The sequence below is a fragment of the Lycorma delicatula genome, chromosome 2 (genome assembly GCF_047948215.1).
Source record: "Lycorma delicatula isolate Av1 chromosome 2, ASM4794821v1, whole genome shotgun sequence".
In the NCBI taxonomy this organism is placed as follows: Eukaryota; Metazoa; Arthropoda; class Insecta; order Hemiptera; family Fulgoridae; genus Lycorma; species Lycorma delicatula.
Window position 1 is genome coordinate 40,382,205 of NC_134456.1, and position 20,191 is coordinate 40,402,395.

General features: G+C 29.9%; 1 protein-coding gene across 8 annotated transcripts in view; it reads left to right on the forward strand.

Moving 5' to 3' along the window:
* The first annotated feature begins 92 nt into the window (after positions 1 to 92).
* The window catches only part of hppy (MAP4K3-like protein hppy), a 126,983-nt gene continuing 106,884 nt past the window's right edge, over positions 93 to 20,191 (forward strand). For 5 of the 8 annotated variants that reach the window (XM_075355154.1, XM_075355155.1, XM_075355156.1 and 2 more), the window contains exons 1-2: positions 94 to 480; positions 14,778 to 14,835. In XM_075355154.1, coding sequence (XP_075211269.1) covers positions 370 to 480; positions 14,778 to 14,835 — 169 coding nt within the window. In that variant the 5' untranslated portion in view covers positions 94 to 369. Of the gene's footprint in view, positions 481 to 14,777; positions 14,836 to 20,191 lie in introns of all 8 variants that reach the window. The other 3 variants (XM_075355160.1, XM_075355161.1, XM_075355153.1) reach the window with 2 other exon arrangements.

The following is a 20,191-nucleotide window of genomic DNA, read 5'->3' on the forward strand; positions in this document are numbered from 1 at the left end:
TAGTCTCCATTTTGCGTCTCATGTGTTGTCCCAGCTGTTAATACAGCTGAGTTTTAGACTACTTTTGCCAACTTATTAGAAATTGAACGAAGGATGTTGTTTGCGATGAGGCCGTAACAGAAATGTTTCGTTTCATTTAAAATTGTACGAGGGGATCATATTGCGTGCTATTTGTATTACTGTCGTATTTGCACTTGTTTATTCATGAACTACTGCGAATGATAAATAAAATTTGGTAGCTTTGTGTGAATCGTGTTGGTAAATGTAGTTCACTTGGAGGCCTCTCTTGAGATCTTTGCTGTGGTAATGGCGATTTAGCTTATGTAAATTATTCAAATTTTTTTAATCTGAACTGGATTTTCCAACGAAATGGCCTATGCGGCTGGTGTGTTGTCTTCTGATATCAGTAGAAGAAATCCACAAGATGAATACGAACTTATCCAAAGGATAGGAAGTGGGACCTATGGCGACGTTTACAAGGTAAGTTGAGTTCGTTTTTTAACTGTGTAATATTTGTCCCCAACTTTTTTCCATAGTTATGTATAGTAAGGCATAATTCTAGACGTAACATAATCATGTGGCGTAAATATACGTATTGTGAACTAGTGGAACATTTCTGTGGTTTGTTGATAGTTGTGGTGAGTTTTCAAAGTGGGGTGTAACTGTCTATCTTCGATTGCTTTATTATGAAGATGAATTAAGATTATAATTATGCATTTATTTTTATTAAATTTTTTATCCTAGTTTGTTTCTGATTTATTTATTTTGTGAATTATATATGCTTGCAAATCGTAAATAATTTGAGTAAAATAGGTTATGTTAGGCTTATGTCTACTTGTAAATAAAATAATTTAAGAGGAGTAAGTTACGATATGCCTATTTCAGTTTTTTTAGATAAAGATTATGGAGTGAAATTTATTTAGGAAGCCATTTTTTAACAGTAATTTAAGATACACTTAACAAGCCCTTTTCTGGTTGTAGCTCATTAGAAATTGCCCCATTACTCTTTTGTTAGAATATTACTTTTGTAATTTTCCCCATTTAATATTGTAATGATTTTTTCCCCACATAATTCACAGTATTTATTTTGCATTAGATTGTACTAATTAGAGTTTTTTTTTAATTTTGAAAGAGTTCATGCATAGAATGATTGTGGATAACGTTTTATGTTGTTAGATAACTGTTAAAGTTTGTGTTCAAGAGTTAAAGAAAATTTTATCCTATGTATTGTACTCTGTAAGTTCTTCCACCACATTATTTATTTAAAATACCCATTTACATGTAATAAACAGCTACAATCCTAGAGAAGAATCCATTTATTGCTATGGCGTTACACTTGTTTTATGAACTTTCCATTCAGTCTGAGTTTGTGGTTGAATTCACTTTTAAATACTAAACTACTTTCCAGTTGTCTTATTTCAAAATGGTTCATTTATCTTGACTATTAGTTTAAAATTAATAAAATTCAGTCTTCTGACTTAATTGAAAACTTTGATTATACTCCATTATATGCCCAGCAGACATTGTACTGTGTTAGATGTTGCTGACAAAGTATAAATTCCTCAGAACTCAATAGAGGGCATTAATACTTTTAAGCCTGCTGTAGCTGTAGTACAGTGTTTGCTGTGCATATAATGGATTTCACTTCCTAATATTGTGTATACAATTAGAACAAATTAAAACATTTGTTAATTTCCTGGCATTGAATATTTAAGGTTAATTAGGTAAGGTTAGCAAGCATTAGGTTATGTTGATATATGAAATTTAGTACATGGAATCATTAGTTACCTAACCTAACCTAAACCTGAAATCTTACTGTAAGTTTGAATTAGAGTTATTAAAACTTTAATTACTGTAATGAAACGTAATAATGACATACTGTTGACTAACAAACGGTGATTTGTTACTTGACAACTAATGCCATCTAGAGGAAATTTATAAAACCTAGTTGTGTTTGTAGCAGATGTAATAGAAAGTCTTAATAGTTTAATAAATAATGTGTTGTTAAATGTTACATTTGATGGAAGTTTTTCAAAAGCATTCTAGCTAATATACTTAGTCCTTATAGATCTTCATACTTTGTGAATAATTATTCTATTTTGCCTATTGTATTTTATGTTTGCCGTAGTATTTCTCACATTCTAATTTACTTGTTTTGTAGATTTTAACTTTTTTTTCTATAAATCCTGTTGTTGAACTAAATAATTATGTTTTTATTTGCTGTGTAAACTTACTTGAAGTCAGCATGATTGATATTTGTGTTTGTTAAGACCTTTTTTATTATCGTGATTTTGCATCTGTATATTTAATATTCCAATAGCTTACTATCCTTTGCTTAGTCTTTTGCCAGATTGTTTTTTTTTTAACTTCTTTTTTTGTTTCTTTTCTATCAATTAGTTTGATGGAAACACTATTGAGTTATGGTATGTTGTGTAAAGAAAAGGTGAATGGTTTAAAGGTCAGTTTAAAATTTAGTTGATAAGTCAGTTAAAAAAATTTGAGAAGCTAGTTTTTTTTTCAAAGCCAGTGTCATTTTATTGGTAGCTTGATTCATAATATTTTACAGTAGTTTTGCTTACAGGGACTACCAAATAGGCAAAAAAAAAATTTGTTAAATTAGTAAATACTGGTTTTCTCTTTAATTTAATATACTTTCTTTTATTAATAAACTGTTTTTACTTGGTATGAGGAAACTTTGTGATTTATTTTTTAGGTTGAAAAATTTGTTCCGACTCAAAAATATTTATTTCTATGTGTGGTTGTTGCTTGTAATAGATAGATGTTGAACTAGTGCTTTTCAATTTATTTTACAGTTTATAAAAAATCTAAACAGTGTAAATTGCAACGTGTGGTTTGTTTATGATATTTATTTTAATTTTTTTAGTAATGTAATTGTTATCAATTTTTGGTTGAAAATAGATTTATTATAACCATAGCACTTATTGTACAATTTATTTTTGTAATGTTTGTTTTTCACTGTTTTTAAAAAATATTTTACCTTAAATATGTAAGAGTTTTGGCAGATTTTTTTGCTTAAGAGTTGTAATATTTTTTGAAAGGGAACTTTAACAGTTGCTCAATAGAATTTTCTGAAAATATAGCTTGGTTTTAGAATCAGCAGTTAATATGTTACCGGTACTCTTATTAAAATTTAGACTACTATAATAGTTTGAATTACTTTGTTTGTCAGGACATGTTTGAATAAATGTGTTTGCTGTTGTGCTTTAAATTAATTTCCATTTAATTTGACCTTGGTCTGATCATATATATCTGTACTTTCAAATTGTGTTTGATATGGTACTTTTTGAACCAGCCAGTTTTTCACCTCTTTCTAATGATTTTAAAGTATACATATTTCTATTGCAGTATTGCTTTGTCAGATTTTACTTACCTTTGCTTTTTCTTTCACACATGTAGTGGGTTGATTTTTTTTTTGCCTGATGAATTAGTTCATCACAGAAGCTTACATGTGGGAAAATATAGAAATTTTCTAGTGTATGAAAAATGCCATGCCTGACTGGGATTCAAATCTGGGACCTCTGGATGAATAGCCAAGACGCTGCAACTACTACCAAATGCCACTACAGCCAAAACTACAGCTGCTTTTTTTCCAAGAAAATGTGGCTCTGCATTTTCATATAGCAATGATGGAGGCGCCTTCCTTGGTAAAATATTCCGGAGGTAAACTAGTCCCCCGTTCGGATCTCTGGGTAGGGACTACTAAGGAGGGGGTCACCAGAAAATTAAAAAATAACATTCTATGAGTCGGATTATGGAATGTTAGAAGTTTAAAAAAGGTTGGTAGGCTGGAAAATTTAAAAAGAGAAATGGATAGGATAAATGTGGATGTAGTAGGAATTAGTGAGGTTCGGTGGGAAGAGGAAGGCGACTTTTGGTCAGGTGATTTTAGAATAATAAACTCAGCTTCAAGTAATGGGCAGGCAGGAGTAGGTTTCATAATGAACAAGAAGATAGGGAAGAGAGTAGAATATTTCAAAATGCATAGCGATAGAATCATTGTAATAAGGATAAAATCAAAACCTAAACCAACAACGATTGTTAATGTCTATATGCCTACAAGCGCCCATGATGATGATGAGGTAGAGTGTGTATACGAAGAGATTGATGAAGCAATTAAACACGTAAAAGGAGATGAAAATTTAATAATAGCTGGAGATTGGAATGCAAACATTGGAAAAGGCAAGGAAGGAAATATAGTAGGTGAAAATGGGCTGGGCAAAAGGAATGAAAGAGGGGACAGACTTATAGAGTTTTGTACAATGTATAATTCAGTAATTGCCAACACCCAATTTAAAAATCATAATAGAAGTATATACACTTGGAAAAAGCCAGGCGATACTGCAAGGTATCAGATAGATTATCTCATGGTTAAGCAAAGATTTAGGAATCAACTCGTTGACTGCAAAACTTACCCTGGAGCAGACATTGATAGCGACCATAATTTGGTGATAATGAAATGTAGATTGGGGTTTAAAAACCTGAAGAAAAGGTGTCAGATGAATCGGTGGAATTTAGAGAAGCTTGAGGAAGAGGAGGTAAAGAAGATTTTTGAGGAGGATATTGCAAGAGGTCTGAGTAAAAAAGATAAGGTAGAAAATGTAGAAGAAGAATGTGAGTAGGTTAAAAAGGAAATTATTAAATCAGCAGAAGCGAACTTAGGCGGAGTAAGGAGAACTAGTAGAAAACCTTGGGTTTCAGACAATGTATTGCAGCTGATGGATGAACGTAGAAAATATAGGAATGATAGTAATGAAGAAAGTAAAAGGAACTATCGACAATTAAGAAATGCTATAAACAGGAAGTGCAAACTAGTGAAAGAAGAGTGGATTAAAGAAAATTGTTCAGAAGTGGAAAGAGAGCATACAGGAAGGTTAAGGAAAATTTTGCGGTACATAAATTAAAATCTAATAATGTGTTAAACAAAGATGGTTCACCAATATATAATACGAAAGGTAATGTCGATAGATGGGTGGAATATATTGAAGAGTTATACGGAGGAAATGAATTAGAAAATGGTGTTATAGTGGAAGATTAGGAAGTTGAGGAGGATGAAATGGGAGAAACAATACTGGGATCTGAATTTAAGAGAGCATTAAAAGATTTAAATGGCAGAAAGGCTCCTGGAATAGAAGGAATACCTGTAGAATTACTGCGCAGTGCAGGTGAGGAAGCGATTGATAGATTATACATGCTAGTGTGTAATATTTATGAAAAAGGGGATGTTCCGTCAGACTTAAAAAGAAAGTGTTATAGTCATGATACCACAGAAAGCAGGGGCAGATAAATGTGAGGAATACAGAACAATTAGTTTAACTAGTCATGTATCAAAAATCTTAACTAGAATTCTATACAAAAGAATTGAGAGGAGAATGGAAGAAGTGTTAGGAAAAGACCAATTTGGTTTCAGGAAAAGTATAGGGACATGGGAAGCAATTTTAGGCCTTATATTAATAGTAGAAGGAAGATTAAAGAAAAACAAACCAACATACTTGGCGTTTATAGACCTAGAAAAGGTATTCGATAATGTAGACTGGAATAAAATGTTCAGCATTTTAAAAAAATTAGGGTTCAAATACACAGATAGAAGAACAATTGCTAACATGTACAGGAACCAAACAGCAACAGTAATAATTGAAGAACATAAGAAAGAAGCCGTAATGAGAAAGGGGGTCCGACAAGGATGTTCCCTATCACCGTTACTTTTTAATCTTTACATAGAACTAGCAATTAATGATGTTAAAGAACTATTTAGATCCGAAGTAACAGTACAAATTGAAAATATAAAGATGCTACGATTTGCTAATGGAATAGTAATTCTAGCTGAGAATAAAAAGGATTTAGAAGAAACAATGAACGGCATGAATTTCCTACGCAAGAAATACCGCATGAAAATAAACAAGAATAAAACGAAAGTAATGAAATGTAGTAGAAATAATGAAGATGGACCACTGAATGTGAAAATAGGAAAAGAAAAGATTATGGAGGTAGAAGAATTTTGTTATTTGGGAAGTAGAATTACTAATGATGGATGAAGTAGGAGTGACATAAAATGCCGAATAGCATAGGCGAAACGAGCTCTCAGTCAGAAATATAATTTGTTTACATAAAAAATTAATTTAAATGCCAGGAAAAAATTATTGAAAGTATATGTTTGGAGTGTCGCTTTATATGGAAGTGAAGCTTGGACAATCGGAGTATCTGAAAAGAAAAGATTAGAAGCTTTTGAAATGCAGTGCTATAGGAGAATGTTAAAAATCAGATGGGTGGATAAAGTGACAAATGAAGAGGTATTGCGGCAAATAGATGAAGAAATAAGCATTTGGAAAAATATAGTTAAAAGAAGAGACAGACTTATAAGCCATATACTAAGGCATCCTGGAATAGTCGCTTTAATATTGGAAGGACAGGTAGAAGGAAAAAATTGTGTAGGGAGGCCACGTTTGGAATATGTAAAACAAATTGTTAGGGATGTAGGATATAGGGGGTATACTGAAATGAAACGACTAGCACTAGATAGGGAATCTTGGAGTGCTGCATCAAACCAGTCAAACGACTGAAGACAAAAAAAAAATGGATTGAAATAGACTGCAAAATTCAACGGCTTGTAAAAGTCCAGCCTTAACAACCAGTGACATCTTCCTTTGGGGCATAATGAGAGAAGAAATCTTCCATTAGCAACTGAGGAATGTTGATGAGCTGAAAACCACTGTCATAGTTTTATGAGTTTAATCTTTCAACATGGAAGAGAATGTCTAAGTTTACTTTGTGTCTGATAAAACTGTGCATGTCCTTTATGCAGTGCATAGAGATTAAATTTAAAGTATGTTATTTGTGTAAAAATATGTTTTATAATGACAGTTTATGTTTATTTTTTTCAATAGAAAGGAATTTTATGGCCACTCTATAGCTGCTAGCTGTTGTAAGTTAAGAACAGGTGCTTGAACATTTTTCCTAACCTGATCTTATAGTTTGAATTGTTCTGAAGAGTTTTATTATTAAAGAATGTTTATGTGTGTTTCTGATAACTGGTAATATATTCCAAAAATTTGAGAAATTAGTATAATTTTTTAATTTTAAGAATACAGTTTTGTGTAAAACATATATTAAAACATTGAATTTTTATGTTTCAATTTGTTTGAAATTAATGCTCTTCTTCTATTTATTGGCTATATTTTTACTTTCTTGTACCAAATAAAGAAAATATGTGATGGCGAAAAATTTCAGTTTCCAGATTTCAATGGAAATATCAATTTTGACCATCCCTGAATCCATTTTGACTAGTTTTGGTGTGATGTTTGTACGTATGTATGTATGTATCTCTTGCATAACTCAAAAACGATTAGCCGTAGGATGTTGAAATTTTTGATTTAGGAATATTGTAACATCTAATTGTGTACCCTCTTTTTGATTACAATCGACTGAACCAAAAGTGTCCAAAAAAGCCCAAAATCAAAAACCAATTTGGATTTTGGAATTTTTTTTAATTGTAGTAATAAGCCCTCATTGAGAGCTTTTCAACAGAATATCATAAGTGGTACTTATTTTCACTGGTTCCAGAGTTATAGCCAAGTAAAATTTTAATTAATGAAATATTTAGATCTTAGGGGAAGGCACATCGGTTTGAAAAAACTTCTCCTTTTTTTTAATTTAAGTATATTAATTTATTAATGATTATTAACCTCTCTCTCATTGTAAAAAAAAGTTATAATGGCTAATAATAAAAAAATATGAGAAGTTTTTAATGAAATAAAGTTTCATTTTATAAAAATGTGTAAATGTTAATTTAATTGGCATACAAGGAAGTCACATGTTGTCCACATCAGATTTTTGCATTATACTTCATATAAATTTGATTATTTTAAAAGTTCTCTTTTGTTGGTTTTAAATTATTATCAGGAGGAGAGTTACAATCAATCATGTTAATTAAAGATCATTTTTCTCCAAATTTCTCAGACATCTTTTTTATTCAATTTTCAAGTATACTGTTAGATTGAATAGAAGAGACTTTGTTCAGAGTTCAACATTTTATTCTTTTCTACCTTCTGTTCCTTGTAACTCCTTCTATTTTTCTGATTATTATTATTTTACACTGCATTCTTATTTTTATCATTTTCAGAAACAACTTTTCTTCTGTCAATAAGTTTTGTGCGCGCGCATATGTGTAATACATATACAAGTTATTACTGCAAAGTTAAAAGCATTTTTATTGAAATAATTACAAAACATTATAATTGTGGGCAAGTCTGAGGTGATAATGTCTCGCAGAAATGAATTGAGTAACCAACAATATACAAAAAATATAACTAATACAGTGTAGTCAACTTTACATAGTCGATTGTTATATTTACCACTGTTTAATATTTTGTTTTTAATTGGGTTTTATTTTCTTCTCAACTAACTATTCTTGTTTCTCTTGGTTTCACCTTTGTATATTTATTTAAATCATTTTAATAAAGTTTATGATTTTCAATAGTAAATCTAAATATTAAAAAACAAAATTTAAAATTCTAAATGGCATCATCAACTGTTAAGTTCCATTGGCATCTAATAAATGCCAGTAGTATATAGTGAAACTGTGCTCAGAGTTATTTACTTTTATAATCCGTAGGAATTTGCTTTTAATTGTAATGCTAGCATTTTTCCCTTTCTTCACAGCTTTCAGTTTTCAGGATATTAATAGCTAAGATGTTCAAGGTGTTCTGGAATCATTTTGTAAAGGAGTTTAGTATACTATCAGGAAACTAAAAAAAACATGTTATTACTTTCTTTTGTGAGTGGAAATGTTCGTTTGATTTTATTTAAAGCGCACCACCCTCTACACCTTATTATGGAAGATGTGAAATTTCATATTAAGTCAATCAGTGTTTTGATCAGTCATTACTAAGATAATAGTTTGTGACTATTTAATAGGTAAAACATTTTTTGTAGACATTGTTGTGGAGTGTAAAAATGTTGAAAAATAAATTTTAGAACTGTATATTTTTCATGTTTATTTTATTTATATTTATTAGCACTGTTGTTCCTAATTTAACTCAATTAATGTTGCTGTTAGCTTTATGTAATAAAAAAGACCCTTCTTTATCATAAAAGTGTATTACTTAATCACCAGATAAACTCTTTTTACTAATCCAATGATTGATAATGTAATCAGCCTTACATAAACACAAAAAATCTGATGTGGACATCACATGTCTTCCTTGTAAGCCTATTAAACATGGTATTTATTTATTCACTTTTTTTAAAATGAAAAGTACATAAAATTTTATTTCATTAATAACGTCTGATATTTTTTATATCCTTTTTTTTATTATTGAATTTTTATTTACTGTAAATTTTTTTCCCCAATCAGAGGTTAATAGTTATTAATAATTCAGTCTATTTAAATTAAAGAAAAAAAAAGGAGATGAAGTCTGATTCGAACCGATGTGCCTTCCCCTTGTAAGATCCAAACATTTCATTAATTAAAATTTTGTTTGGCTGTAACTGGAACCAATGAAAATAAGTACCACTTATGATATGTCGTTGAAAAGCTCTCAATGAGGGCTTTTACTGCAGTTAAGGAAAAGTCCAAAATCAATCTTTTTTGCATTTTGGGCTTTTTTGGACAATTTTGGTCCAATAATGTTTTCTGCAAAATATAGCTCATCCTTTGTGTGCTGTAATTGTTGTCTTTAAATTTTTTGTTGAAATGTTTCCTGGAAATTGATTTATAAAAAAACAGTTTTCATATTGCTGAGGGTCTATGTTTGAACTTTAAAAAAATTTCTGCAAAAAGAAAGTTTTGAAAATTTTATAGTAGCAATCTGAGTAAATGCTAAAAAAAGCTTTTTTTTTGTGGGAGTAAAGACTTATTTCCTGGTAATATTTGATTTTAAAGATAAGCTAGATTTTGGTGTGGATTAAGGTAAACCTGTTACCCTAAACTCATGATGTAGTTGATCTGTTTATATAGTTGTCAGATTTTTCACACACCACATACAGTTCTGGGAGTAGGTAAGGGTTTTTCTTAAGAAAGCTAATCCTCATTTCAGGTTTTATGTAGTATTTGGAGGAATGTGTAGTATTTGATGAAATACAGCATACCAAAGCATATCTTAAGCTCATCTGCACAGAAACATGATCAGTAATGTATTACTCTTATCCTGTGTAAAATACTCCACCTGATGAATTGTAGGTGGAATGGATACCTGGAGAAAACCTGAAAATTGAAAAGGCATAGTCCTTTTGTCTTTGTTGTACTCTCATTATTGAAAAATCACCCTTATTTTTTATTTAATATGAAATTTTTTATTTATAAGAGTAGTAATTTTTATTAATTGGTTTTTGCTATTTTGTGACTAAAAACTAAGAGTTATATAAGTTGACCTTTTTTTTGTCTTCAGTTGTTTGATGCAACTTTCCAAGATTACTTATCTATTGCCAGTCGTTTCATTTCGGTATACCGCCTACATCCTACATCCCTAACGATTTTTTTTACATACTCCAAACGTTGCCTACCTGCACAATTTTTTCCTTCTACCTGTCCCTCCAATATTAAAGCGACTATTCCAGGATGCCTTAATATGTGGCCTTTAATTCTGTCTTTTCTTTTAACTATATTTTTCCAAATGCTTCTTCACCTATTTGCAACATCTCTTCATTTGTCACTTTATCCAGCCATCCGATTTTTAACATTCTCCCATAGCACCACATTTCAAAAGCTTTTAATCTTTTCTTCTCAGATATTCCGATTGTCCAAGTTTCACTTCCATATAAAGCTACGCTTCAAACATATACTTTCAAAAATCCTTTCCTGATGTTTAAATTAATTTTTGATGTAAACAAATTATATTTCTGACTGGAAGGCTTGATTTGCCTGTGCTATTCGGCATTTTATATCGCTCCTGCTTTGTCCATCTTTAGTAATTCTGCTTCCCAAATAACAAAATTCTTTTACCTTCATAAGCTTTTCTCTTCCTATTCTTACATTCAGTGGTCCATCTTTGTTATTTCTCCTACATTTCATTACTTTTGTTTTGTCCTTGTTTATTTTCATGTGGTAGTTCTTGCGTAGGACTTCATGACGTTCATTGTACCTTCTAAATGCTTTTTACTGTCAGCTAGAAATACTATATCATCAGCAAATCGTAGCATCTTTATCTTTTCACCCTGATCTGTTACACCAGATGTAAATTTTTCTTTAACATCACTAATTGCTAGTTCTATATAAAGATTAAAAAGTAACAGGGATAGGAAACATGCTTGTTGGACTCCCTCTCTTATTACGGCTTCTTTCTTTTGTTCTTCAATTATTACTGTTGCTGTATGGTTCCTGTAAATGTTAGTAATTGTTCTTCTTTCTACCTTTGTACTTGAACCCTACTTTTTTTAAAATGCTGAACATTTTATTCCAGTCTACGTTATCGAATGCCATTTCTAGTTCTATAAATGCCAAGTATGTTGGTTTGTTTTTCTTTAATCTGAGCCCTAAAATTTTTTCCTTTGTCCCTACACTTTTCCTGAAACCAAATTGGTCTTCTCCTAACACTTCTTCCACTCTCCTCCCAATTCTTCTGTACAGAATTCTAGTTAAGATTTTTGATTCGTGGCTAGTCTGTATTCCTCACATTTATCTGCTCCTGCTTTCTTTGGTATCATAGCTATAACAGTCTTTTTGAAGTCTGACGGAACTTCTCTTTTTTCGTAAATATTACACACCAGTTTGTATAATCTATCTATTGCTTCCTCACCTGCACTGCAAAGTAATTCTGCAAGTATCTTGTTTATCCCAGGAGCCTTTTTGCCATTCAAATCTTTTAATGCTCTCTTAAATTCAGATCTCAGTATTGTATCTCCCTTTTCATCCTCTTCGACCTCCTCTTTTTCCTATAATACCAGTTTCTAATTCATTTCCTCCATATAACTGTTAAATGTATTCCACCCACCCATCGCCATTTTCTTTCGTATTATAAATCAGTATACCATCTTTATTTAACACATTATTACATTTTAATTTATGTATTACAAAGTCTCCTTAACTCCTGTATGCTCTGTCTATTTTACCAATGATCATTCTCTTTCCACTTTTGAACACTTGTTCATTCTTTAATCCACTCTACTTTCCCTAGTTTGCACTTCCAGTTTGTAGTATTTCTTAATTGTTGACAGTTCCATTTACTTTCTTTATTACTATCATTCTTATATTTTCTACGTTCATCCATCAGCTGCAATATATCGTCTGAAATCCAAGATTTCCTACCAGTTTTCTTTGTTTCACCTAAGTTTGGTTCTGTGATTTACGAATTTCCTTTTTAACACTCTCCCATTCTTCTTCTACATTTTCTACCTTATCTTTTTTACTCAGACCTCTTGCAATGCCCTCCTCAAAAATCTTTTTTACCTCCTCTTTCTCAAGCTTCTCTAAATTCCACCGATTCATGTGACTCCTTTTCTTCAGACTTTTAAACCCCAATCTACATTTCATTATCATTAAATTATGGTCGCTGTCAATGTTTGCCCCAGGGTAAGTTTTGCAGTCGATGAGTTGATTTCTAAATCTTTGCTTAACCATGATATAATCTATTTGACACCTTGCAGTTTCACCTGACTTTTTCCATGTGTATATTCTTCTATTATGATTTTTAAACTGGGTGTTGGGAATTACTAAATTATACTTCGTGCAAAATTCTGTAAGTCGGCCCCCTTTTTCATTCCTTTTGTCTAGCCCATATTCACCCACTATATTTCCTTCCTTGCATTTTCCAATGCTTGCATTCCAATCTCCAGCTATTATTAAATTTTGATCTCCTTTTATGTGTTTAATTGCTTTGTCAATTTCTTCGTATACATACTCTTCTACCTCATTATCATCTTGGGCGCTTGTAGGTATATAGACATTAACAATCGTTGTCGGTTTAGGTTTTGATTTTATCCTTATTACAATGATTCTAGGGCGATGCATTTTGAAATAAAGCTCTCTTCCCTATCTTCTTGTTTATTATGAAGCCTGCCCATTATTTGAAGCTGAGTTAATTATTCTAAAATTACCTGACCAAAAGTCATTTTCCTCTTCGCACTGAACCTCGCTAATTCCTACTACATCTATGTTTATCCTATCCATTTCTCAACTACATCTACATTTATCTTATCCATTTCCCTCTTTAAATTTTCTAACCTACCAGTCTTTTTTTAGACTTCTAACATTCCACACTATGACTCATATAGAGTGTTATTTTTTAATTTTCTGGTGACCCCCTTCCTTAGTAGTCCCCATCTGGAGATCTGAACGGGGGACTAGTTTACCTCTGGAATATTTTACCAAGGAAGGCATCATTTTTATATGAAAATGCAGAGAGCTACATTTTCTTGGAAAAAAAGCAGCTGTAGTTTTCCATTGCTTTCAGCTGCGCAGTACTCAGAGGATTGAGTGATGTTGATATCGTTCCGGTCATCCTGACCTACTACAGAAAGAGCTGCTGCCCTCTTTCAGGAATCATTCCTTAGTCTGGCTCTCAGCAGATAACTCTCCGATATGGTTGCACCTTTGGTCCAGCTATTCTGTATCACTGAGCACTCAATGATTCGTAGAGAAAGATCAATTAACCATTTGTTATTAAAAAAAAATTGGGTTTTGCCTTTTTGTACATAAGAAAATAAATGATGGTAAAAGTGAAATCTGTAATAATTAAAAGAAAATAAAAGAATTTCCTTTCATACAATATCTATTAGTTAGTTTAATGAGGAAGATCATTTGATGGCCAGAATAAAATGGTCGGTGAAAAAATGCAAGATCCTTGCTGGGACATTGAAGCCAGCGTGTTAATTACTATACCATTAAGTCAGCCTGGTTTGGTAATATTTAATTTAAAAAAACACTGATTTCCTGCCCATAAGCATGTTTGACTGTGTGAAATTGAAAGCAGTAAGGTTTTCTATTGAATGAATGATCTCTTATTATTTTTTAGTTAATTCTCTGATTGGTTTTTATGTACATTTGATTTGGTTTAATCTTTGTTTGTAGGGGATCCCTTTATAACTCTGTATTGTTGTTTCTTTTAAATACTTGCTGTACTTTGAAAATTATTTTAATTCTGTTACATTATTTTTGAAATTTGACATAAAATCAATTGCTTTTGTCAGCAGTTCATGTGTAGTGTTGACATTTTGTTGGTTATGACTTACAAGTGATAACCCATACGGTTTTTTGTTCCTTTTTTTTGTCATTTCCTCTTTCACAGCAGTAATTGTCAAAAGCAGACACCCTAATACAGTAAAGTATAATTAAATTAATCTTTCAAGTTAAGAGAAAGTTAAACTGTCATTTATTTCAGCCAGTCAATTGCTGGATAACTTTCTTTGGTTTATTGTCTTGAAATTGTTATGTGTAATCACATTAGTGATTTTCTGTTGCTTCCGATCAGTTTGGCAAAGATAAACTTATTAAAACATAATAGCAAAGCACCATGTCAATGTGACACATTAGAACTCTCATGTTTTTCTTCTTCTTCATAAGCTTGAACTTTATTCACTTTATGAAACATTTTGCCTTGTATCACAGAATATTTCTTTATTTTAAAAGAAATAATTTTAAAAATGATAACTTTTTTATTGAACTATTCATTGCTTGAAATTGGTTTAACAGATAACGAACGGTGTTATAGTGATAAGAATTAAGAATTCATGACACTTTTAATATTTATTCCCTTGTTCTTTTTATGCATATTTTTATTTTTAACTATTATGATGAAAATTTTATTTATTATTTTTCTGTTTTTTAGGCAAAAAAGTTGTCTACTAATGACTTAGCAGCAATAAAGGTTATAAAGTTGGAACCAGGTTAGTATAAAATTTGACTGTATTTTGTTTAATAAAAGTTTGTTAAGTTTGTGACTAACTTGTTAAGTTAATGATTAGCATCACTATTAATTATGCATATTTATTTTTTATGTGTTATGTTAAAAAATTGTTAGGTTTTACTTTTTTATCTAAATCAGTATTACAGTTTTAGTTGATGACATTGATTTTCACACAACTGATATTCATGAAGATTTCTGTAAAGTAAATTAAAACAGAAATACTAAAAAATACAACATTCAATCTTTTTTTTTATAATTATTTTTTAAGGCTAAATGGCTTCTTTCATCATATTATTGTGTGGAAAGTTTCTCTGCTTGATCAAATTAAATTAATTTGAATGTAATTGCTTTAATTTGTGCTCATATGCATTTATATCGAATGAATTAGTAGAATGATTCAACTGTGTTGCTTTAACTTGTAAATGTTGTTTTTTTTTTGTAGTTCTTGATAAAGACAAATTATGGGTTGCAGGACCTGTTAATTTTTGCAAAACATTGTAATATAAAATACATTTATTGCAAAATATTAACAAGGTATCAAAGACATAATTCAGAATTAATATTTTGCAGGGGATCTTTAAAAAAAATACTTAGCAGCATATAAAGTAAAACAAAATCTTAAAACTGTTAATGACATTAACTCCTGCAATTTGTAGTGTGATGTCTAAATGCTTGCCACAAAAGCTGTAATAAAAAAAATGTTGTATTTAAACTGGTATTTATTCATTCTCAGTTTCTGAATTGTTGGAAGAAAATTCTAAATGAGCACCTAATTTTCGTGAATGGATTATACTAACCATGGTGGTATTAAATAATTGTATTTTAGGTGAAAACATTTTGTTAGTGATAGGAATAACAGATTTTGGAATTGAGCATTGTAGGATCAGTCTAAACCAAAAGTTGATGACATTGCTGATTGAATCATAGTCATTTTGTGTTAAGCATTCCTTATTTTACTTGTTTTGTCGATCAATTTGAAAAAAATTGAGGCCATTTGTATTTCATTTCTGTAATATTATTTGTAAATATTTCCTAACTAAATATTTAATTTTTCAAAATCTTATATATCTGTCTTATCCTACACATGCACTGGAAATGTTTTCTTAAATTCTTCAGGAAAAGATGGTATTTTTTTGGATTCTTCAGCTCATATTGTTTGAGAACTAAGTAAAAAGTCTATTGGAAAAATTTAACTGGCAATTTTTTCATTCAAGTAAGATTTTTTATGTCAGTTTTTTAAACATTGATTCTTGTCGAAACAGTACAACTCGCAAAAAATTCATCTAAAATGTACAATAAAAACTGAAAATGATGAGTGCTGCGGCATTTTGTTGATTTACCATCAAATAATCATTATTTATTTTGACGTTTATTTCAGCCCAGTAGCTTCTAAAGTATTAATATCTCACTATCAGGTGCACTATATTGTTTTGCCTGGCACCCTTTTATTAATATTAAATATTTTTTTTTGTACTGAATTCAAATGTAAAAATGTGTGGTTATTGGTAATGGAATAAGATAATTAGTAAAGCAGTGTTTCTCAATTTGCTGTTAAAATTTCCATGTAAATTAGGGCTAGTACCAATTTAGTTAACATCGAATGTAATTTCTGTTTATCTGGGGTTGGATTATTTAATTGTTCTTGAAATATGTATAGTATTATAATGTTTTTTTCTTAAAATGTTCCACTTTCAAAACAGTTTGATTTTTCAGCTTTTTAAAAGTATATTTAGTACATACATTTGCAGTGACTATGTGAACTGGTTTAATTCTATTTATGTTTGTTGTTTCTTTGTTTTGTACTCTATCCTGAAGTTGTTTTACATTTTAATTTAGAATTGTTTTTATTTTTCATCCTTTCATTGATGTCTAGTTTTGATCTTTTTTCATAGGTATGTGTATCAAATGATCAAGAAGAGAACATTTTTGTTAATTACATTGTCTTAAATTTATCTTTTTTGTTTATTACTTATTGTTATGTTTATGCTATAATTGTGTCTGGTATTGTAATGGTGATGAATAGATTCCCTATTGTTTGTAAAACAGTAAGCACAATCTTTTTTATATAACTGTTTTTTTTCTTGTATATTTTTTTTTTGTCATCAGTCTATTGATTAGATAAAAAAACAGTAGAAGGTATTGGGTGAAATGAAAATACAGAACGGTTGTTGCATATTGTTCTAATAGTTTCAGATTAGATCACTGATTAATAGATAGTGTAATTTGTATAATTTGTCGTGCTGCATTTTATTGTTTCTAATTATTTAATTCTTTATAATTTCTTCATTCTTTCATTCATCAAATATATATTTTAATTTCTATATTACTTCTATTATACACGTGCATGTGCGCACACACAGAGAGAGAGAGAGAGAAAGAGATGTTGATTATGTGAACTCAGGCTGTTCAGATATCCAAAGATTTGTTGGGACTGCTTTATCTAAACTAGGAAATTTAAGAAAAATTAATGTGCTATTTAAGAAATCTAAAATACTATTAAAAAAATCAGGAAATTCATTTTTATTGATCTTCATTTTTAACAGAGTTTTATAATTGACTTCTCTGCAATCTGTAGCACAAAGCATATGTAAATTTAGGTCTTTGTTAAATGAATTATAAATATAAAATAGACTTATGAAAAAGTTGATGAAAACATATAATTGGCCAGTGAAATTGTCATGAACTATATGTAATGATACTTGTTTTTATTCTGTGGATATACGGTATGAAAAAAACTGATAACATCATTACTGTATTTCTTTGCGTTATCAAAGTTTTTTATAACATTACTTAGGATGCATAATTGTCATGCCATTACGATGATATCAAACAGTTTTACTCACTGGATTATTTTATGCCTATACTTTTAAATCTTTATAAATTCATTGATTTTTAAGAATTCTGTATGTATAATTAATTTAACTCTAATGCTGTTAACATACATGTTGATACCATTAAGGTTTGTTAATATCATGTTTCAAATAAAATGAAAATGAGTTGATTTTTCAATGATAGAAAAAGAAGAAAGTTGTGAAAGATTGAAAAATGGTGTTTTAGATAAACAGTTAGCAGATAAATTCAACATAGTAACATAAACTACTAGAGACATTAAAAAAAATGAAGACACCATTTTGAATTACATGTCATTATTTGAAAATGAGGACGAAAACGTTTTCCTGGAAGACAGTGAAGAAAGCATCAAAGAGATGAACCTGGCTCTTTTTGGTGGTTTGTGTAAAAGTGATCCCTTAGTGAGCCAATTTCTGGACCAATTTTAATGGAAAAAGCCATTATTTTTAATAAAAAAGAAAGAAATGAAGATGCACATTTTGAAGTAAGTACGAGGTGGGTTTGAAATTTTAAACAGCATCAGGGAATTTGACAACTTGAAATGCAAGGAGAAAAATTATTAGCAAATGTCTTAGCAGAAAATGATTTATTCAACAATTAGATGATTTTTTTCAAGATTATGATGAACAATTTATTTATAATTTATAAAACAGGCCTTGAATGGAAAGCGCTTTCTTAGAAAACTTTAGTTCCCTACAAAGAAGAACCTGTTCTAAGCTACAATATGTAAAGAATGTGTGATGGTTGGTGGTAACAGTACTGGAGATCACCAATTAAATCCTATGTTGACTGGCAAATCAAAAAGACTACATGGTTTTAAAAGTGTCTGAAAACTTCCAGTTATTTACAAAAAGTAAAGAAAGATGAATGTCTCGTCATATTTTTTCAAATTGGTTCAATGATTATTTCATACCTAAGATTAAAAAATACCAGTAAATACCAGCAGATTACAAGTAAAAATGTGAATGTTCTTTTGATGTTAGATTATGCTTCTACTTATCTTTCATCAGGCTGCATAGAAAAAGAGCAACCAATAGATCAGTATTTCTTTGAAACACCTTTACTTCAAAGAATTAATGTAAAACGTTCTGGTTGATAATAAAGATATAAATGTTATGATTAAGGTGATCAAAGACATTAATTTTAAAGATTGCTGTTATTTGGTGGCTGATGCATAGAATTTTGTCAAAAGTGTAACATTGGTAAGACCGTGGAATAGAATTTTAAATAAAACAATGTCCATTGAGACTAATGAAATGCATCCTGAAGATGTTTGTAGAAGAGGTACCAGACTGTACAGACTTGGCTTCAAGAGTGTCTGTGAATGGATCATCTCTGATGATAATTATCTAGGGTACCAAAGTTTGAGTGATGATGGATCATAGGGGCTGCATGAGCAAATGATCAGCAAACAGCTGAAGAAGAAGATAATAACTTGGATCCAGTGCCATCACACGAAAAAGCTAATGAATATTTGCCTAACTATTGGTACTGGTGTTAGAGTGACAAAAAGAATAGGATTAGAAGAAATACTGTTTTAAAGGTATATTTTGATTACTGACTGCCACAAAGTTAAACATATCTCTTAAACATATTGTAATTTTTTTTATTTTTCTAAAAATAGTTTTGTTACATACAGCAAGACTTCAATTTCTCTTCAGTAAATTTTGATTTTAAGTAACATTTTTTATAAAACAGTAAGGTAGTCAATATTAATTTCTTTCAGGTAATTTTTGTAAATTCTGTTCTTTTATTAGCAGATTTTTTACTCATTGGATTCTTTGTAATGTGTTACTGTAACTGTTTTTTATTGCATTGTTTGTATGTTATTTGTATCTTTTTAATTTTACTGAAATAGATTTATTTTTTTATATTTTTAACTTTATATTGAGTCCCGATACCCATTAAATATTGGAATGGTATATCCATTATGTATAATAACTTCTTTTTTTTTTAATTTTCCAATTATCCAGATTTCTTTTGTCTTCAAGGTGAATTTCGCAAATTACATTAGAAAGTTGTTATCCCAAGTTCTTAATGTGAACTAATTTTTAAAAATCTTTAAAATTTATTTTTTATGTTTGTTATTAACTATCATTTTTCTCTAGTATTTTGTTTCTGATAGCTATCAAAAAATGTAATTTTTGTGTGTTTTTTTTAAAATTATATGTTTAATTTGTTTCTGTATTTTGCAGTATTTCTTTTTTTATTAAAATTGTATTTTTATTATAATTATTTTACCTACATTATTTACATATTTAATTTGTTTGTGTAGTAGAATTGATTAAAATTCTTTAATGTCCAAATTGGTTAATTTTTTTTGTAAATTTAATGTTTATATTTTATGTTATTGTACACAGTCTATGTTTTCTTTTTTTGTAAGTTGTTTCATTTTCTTTTATTATTTTATTTCTATATATGTGGGGGGGGATCTATATTTTGTAAACAAATGTATTAATTCCCAATGTATAATGTATTATTTTCAA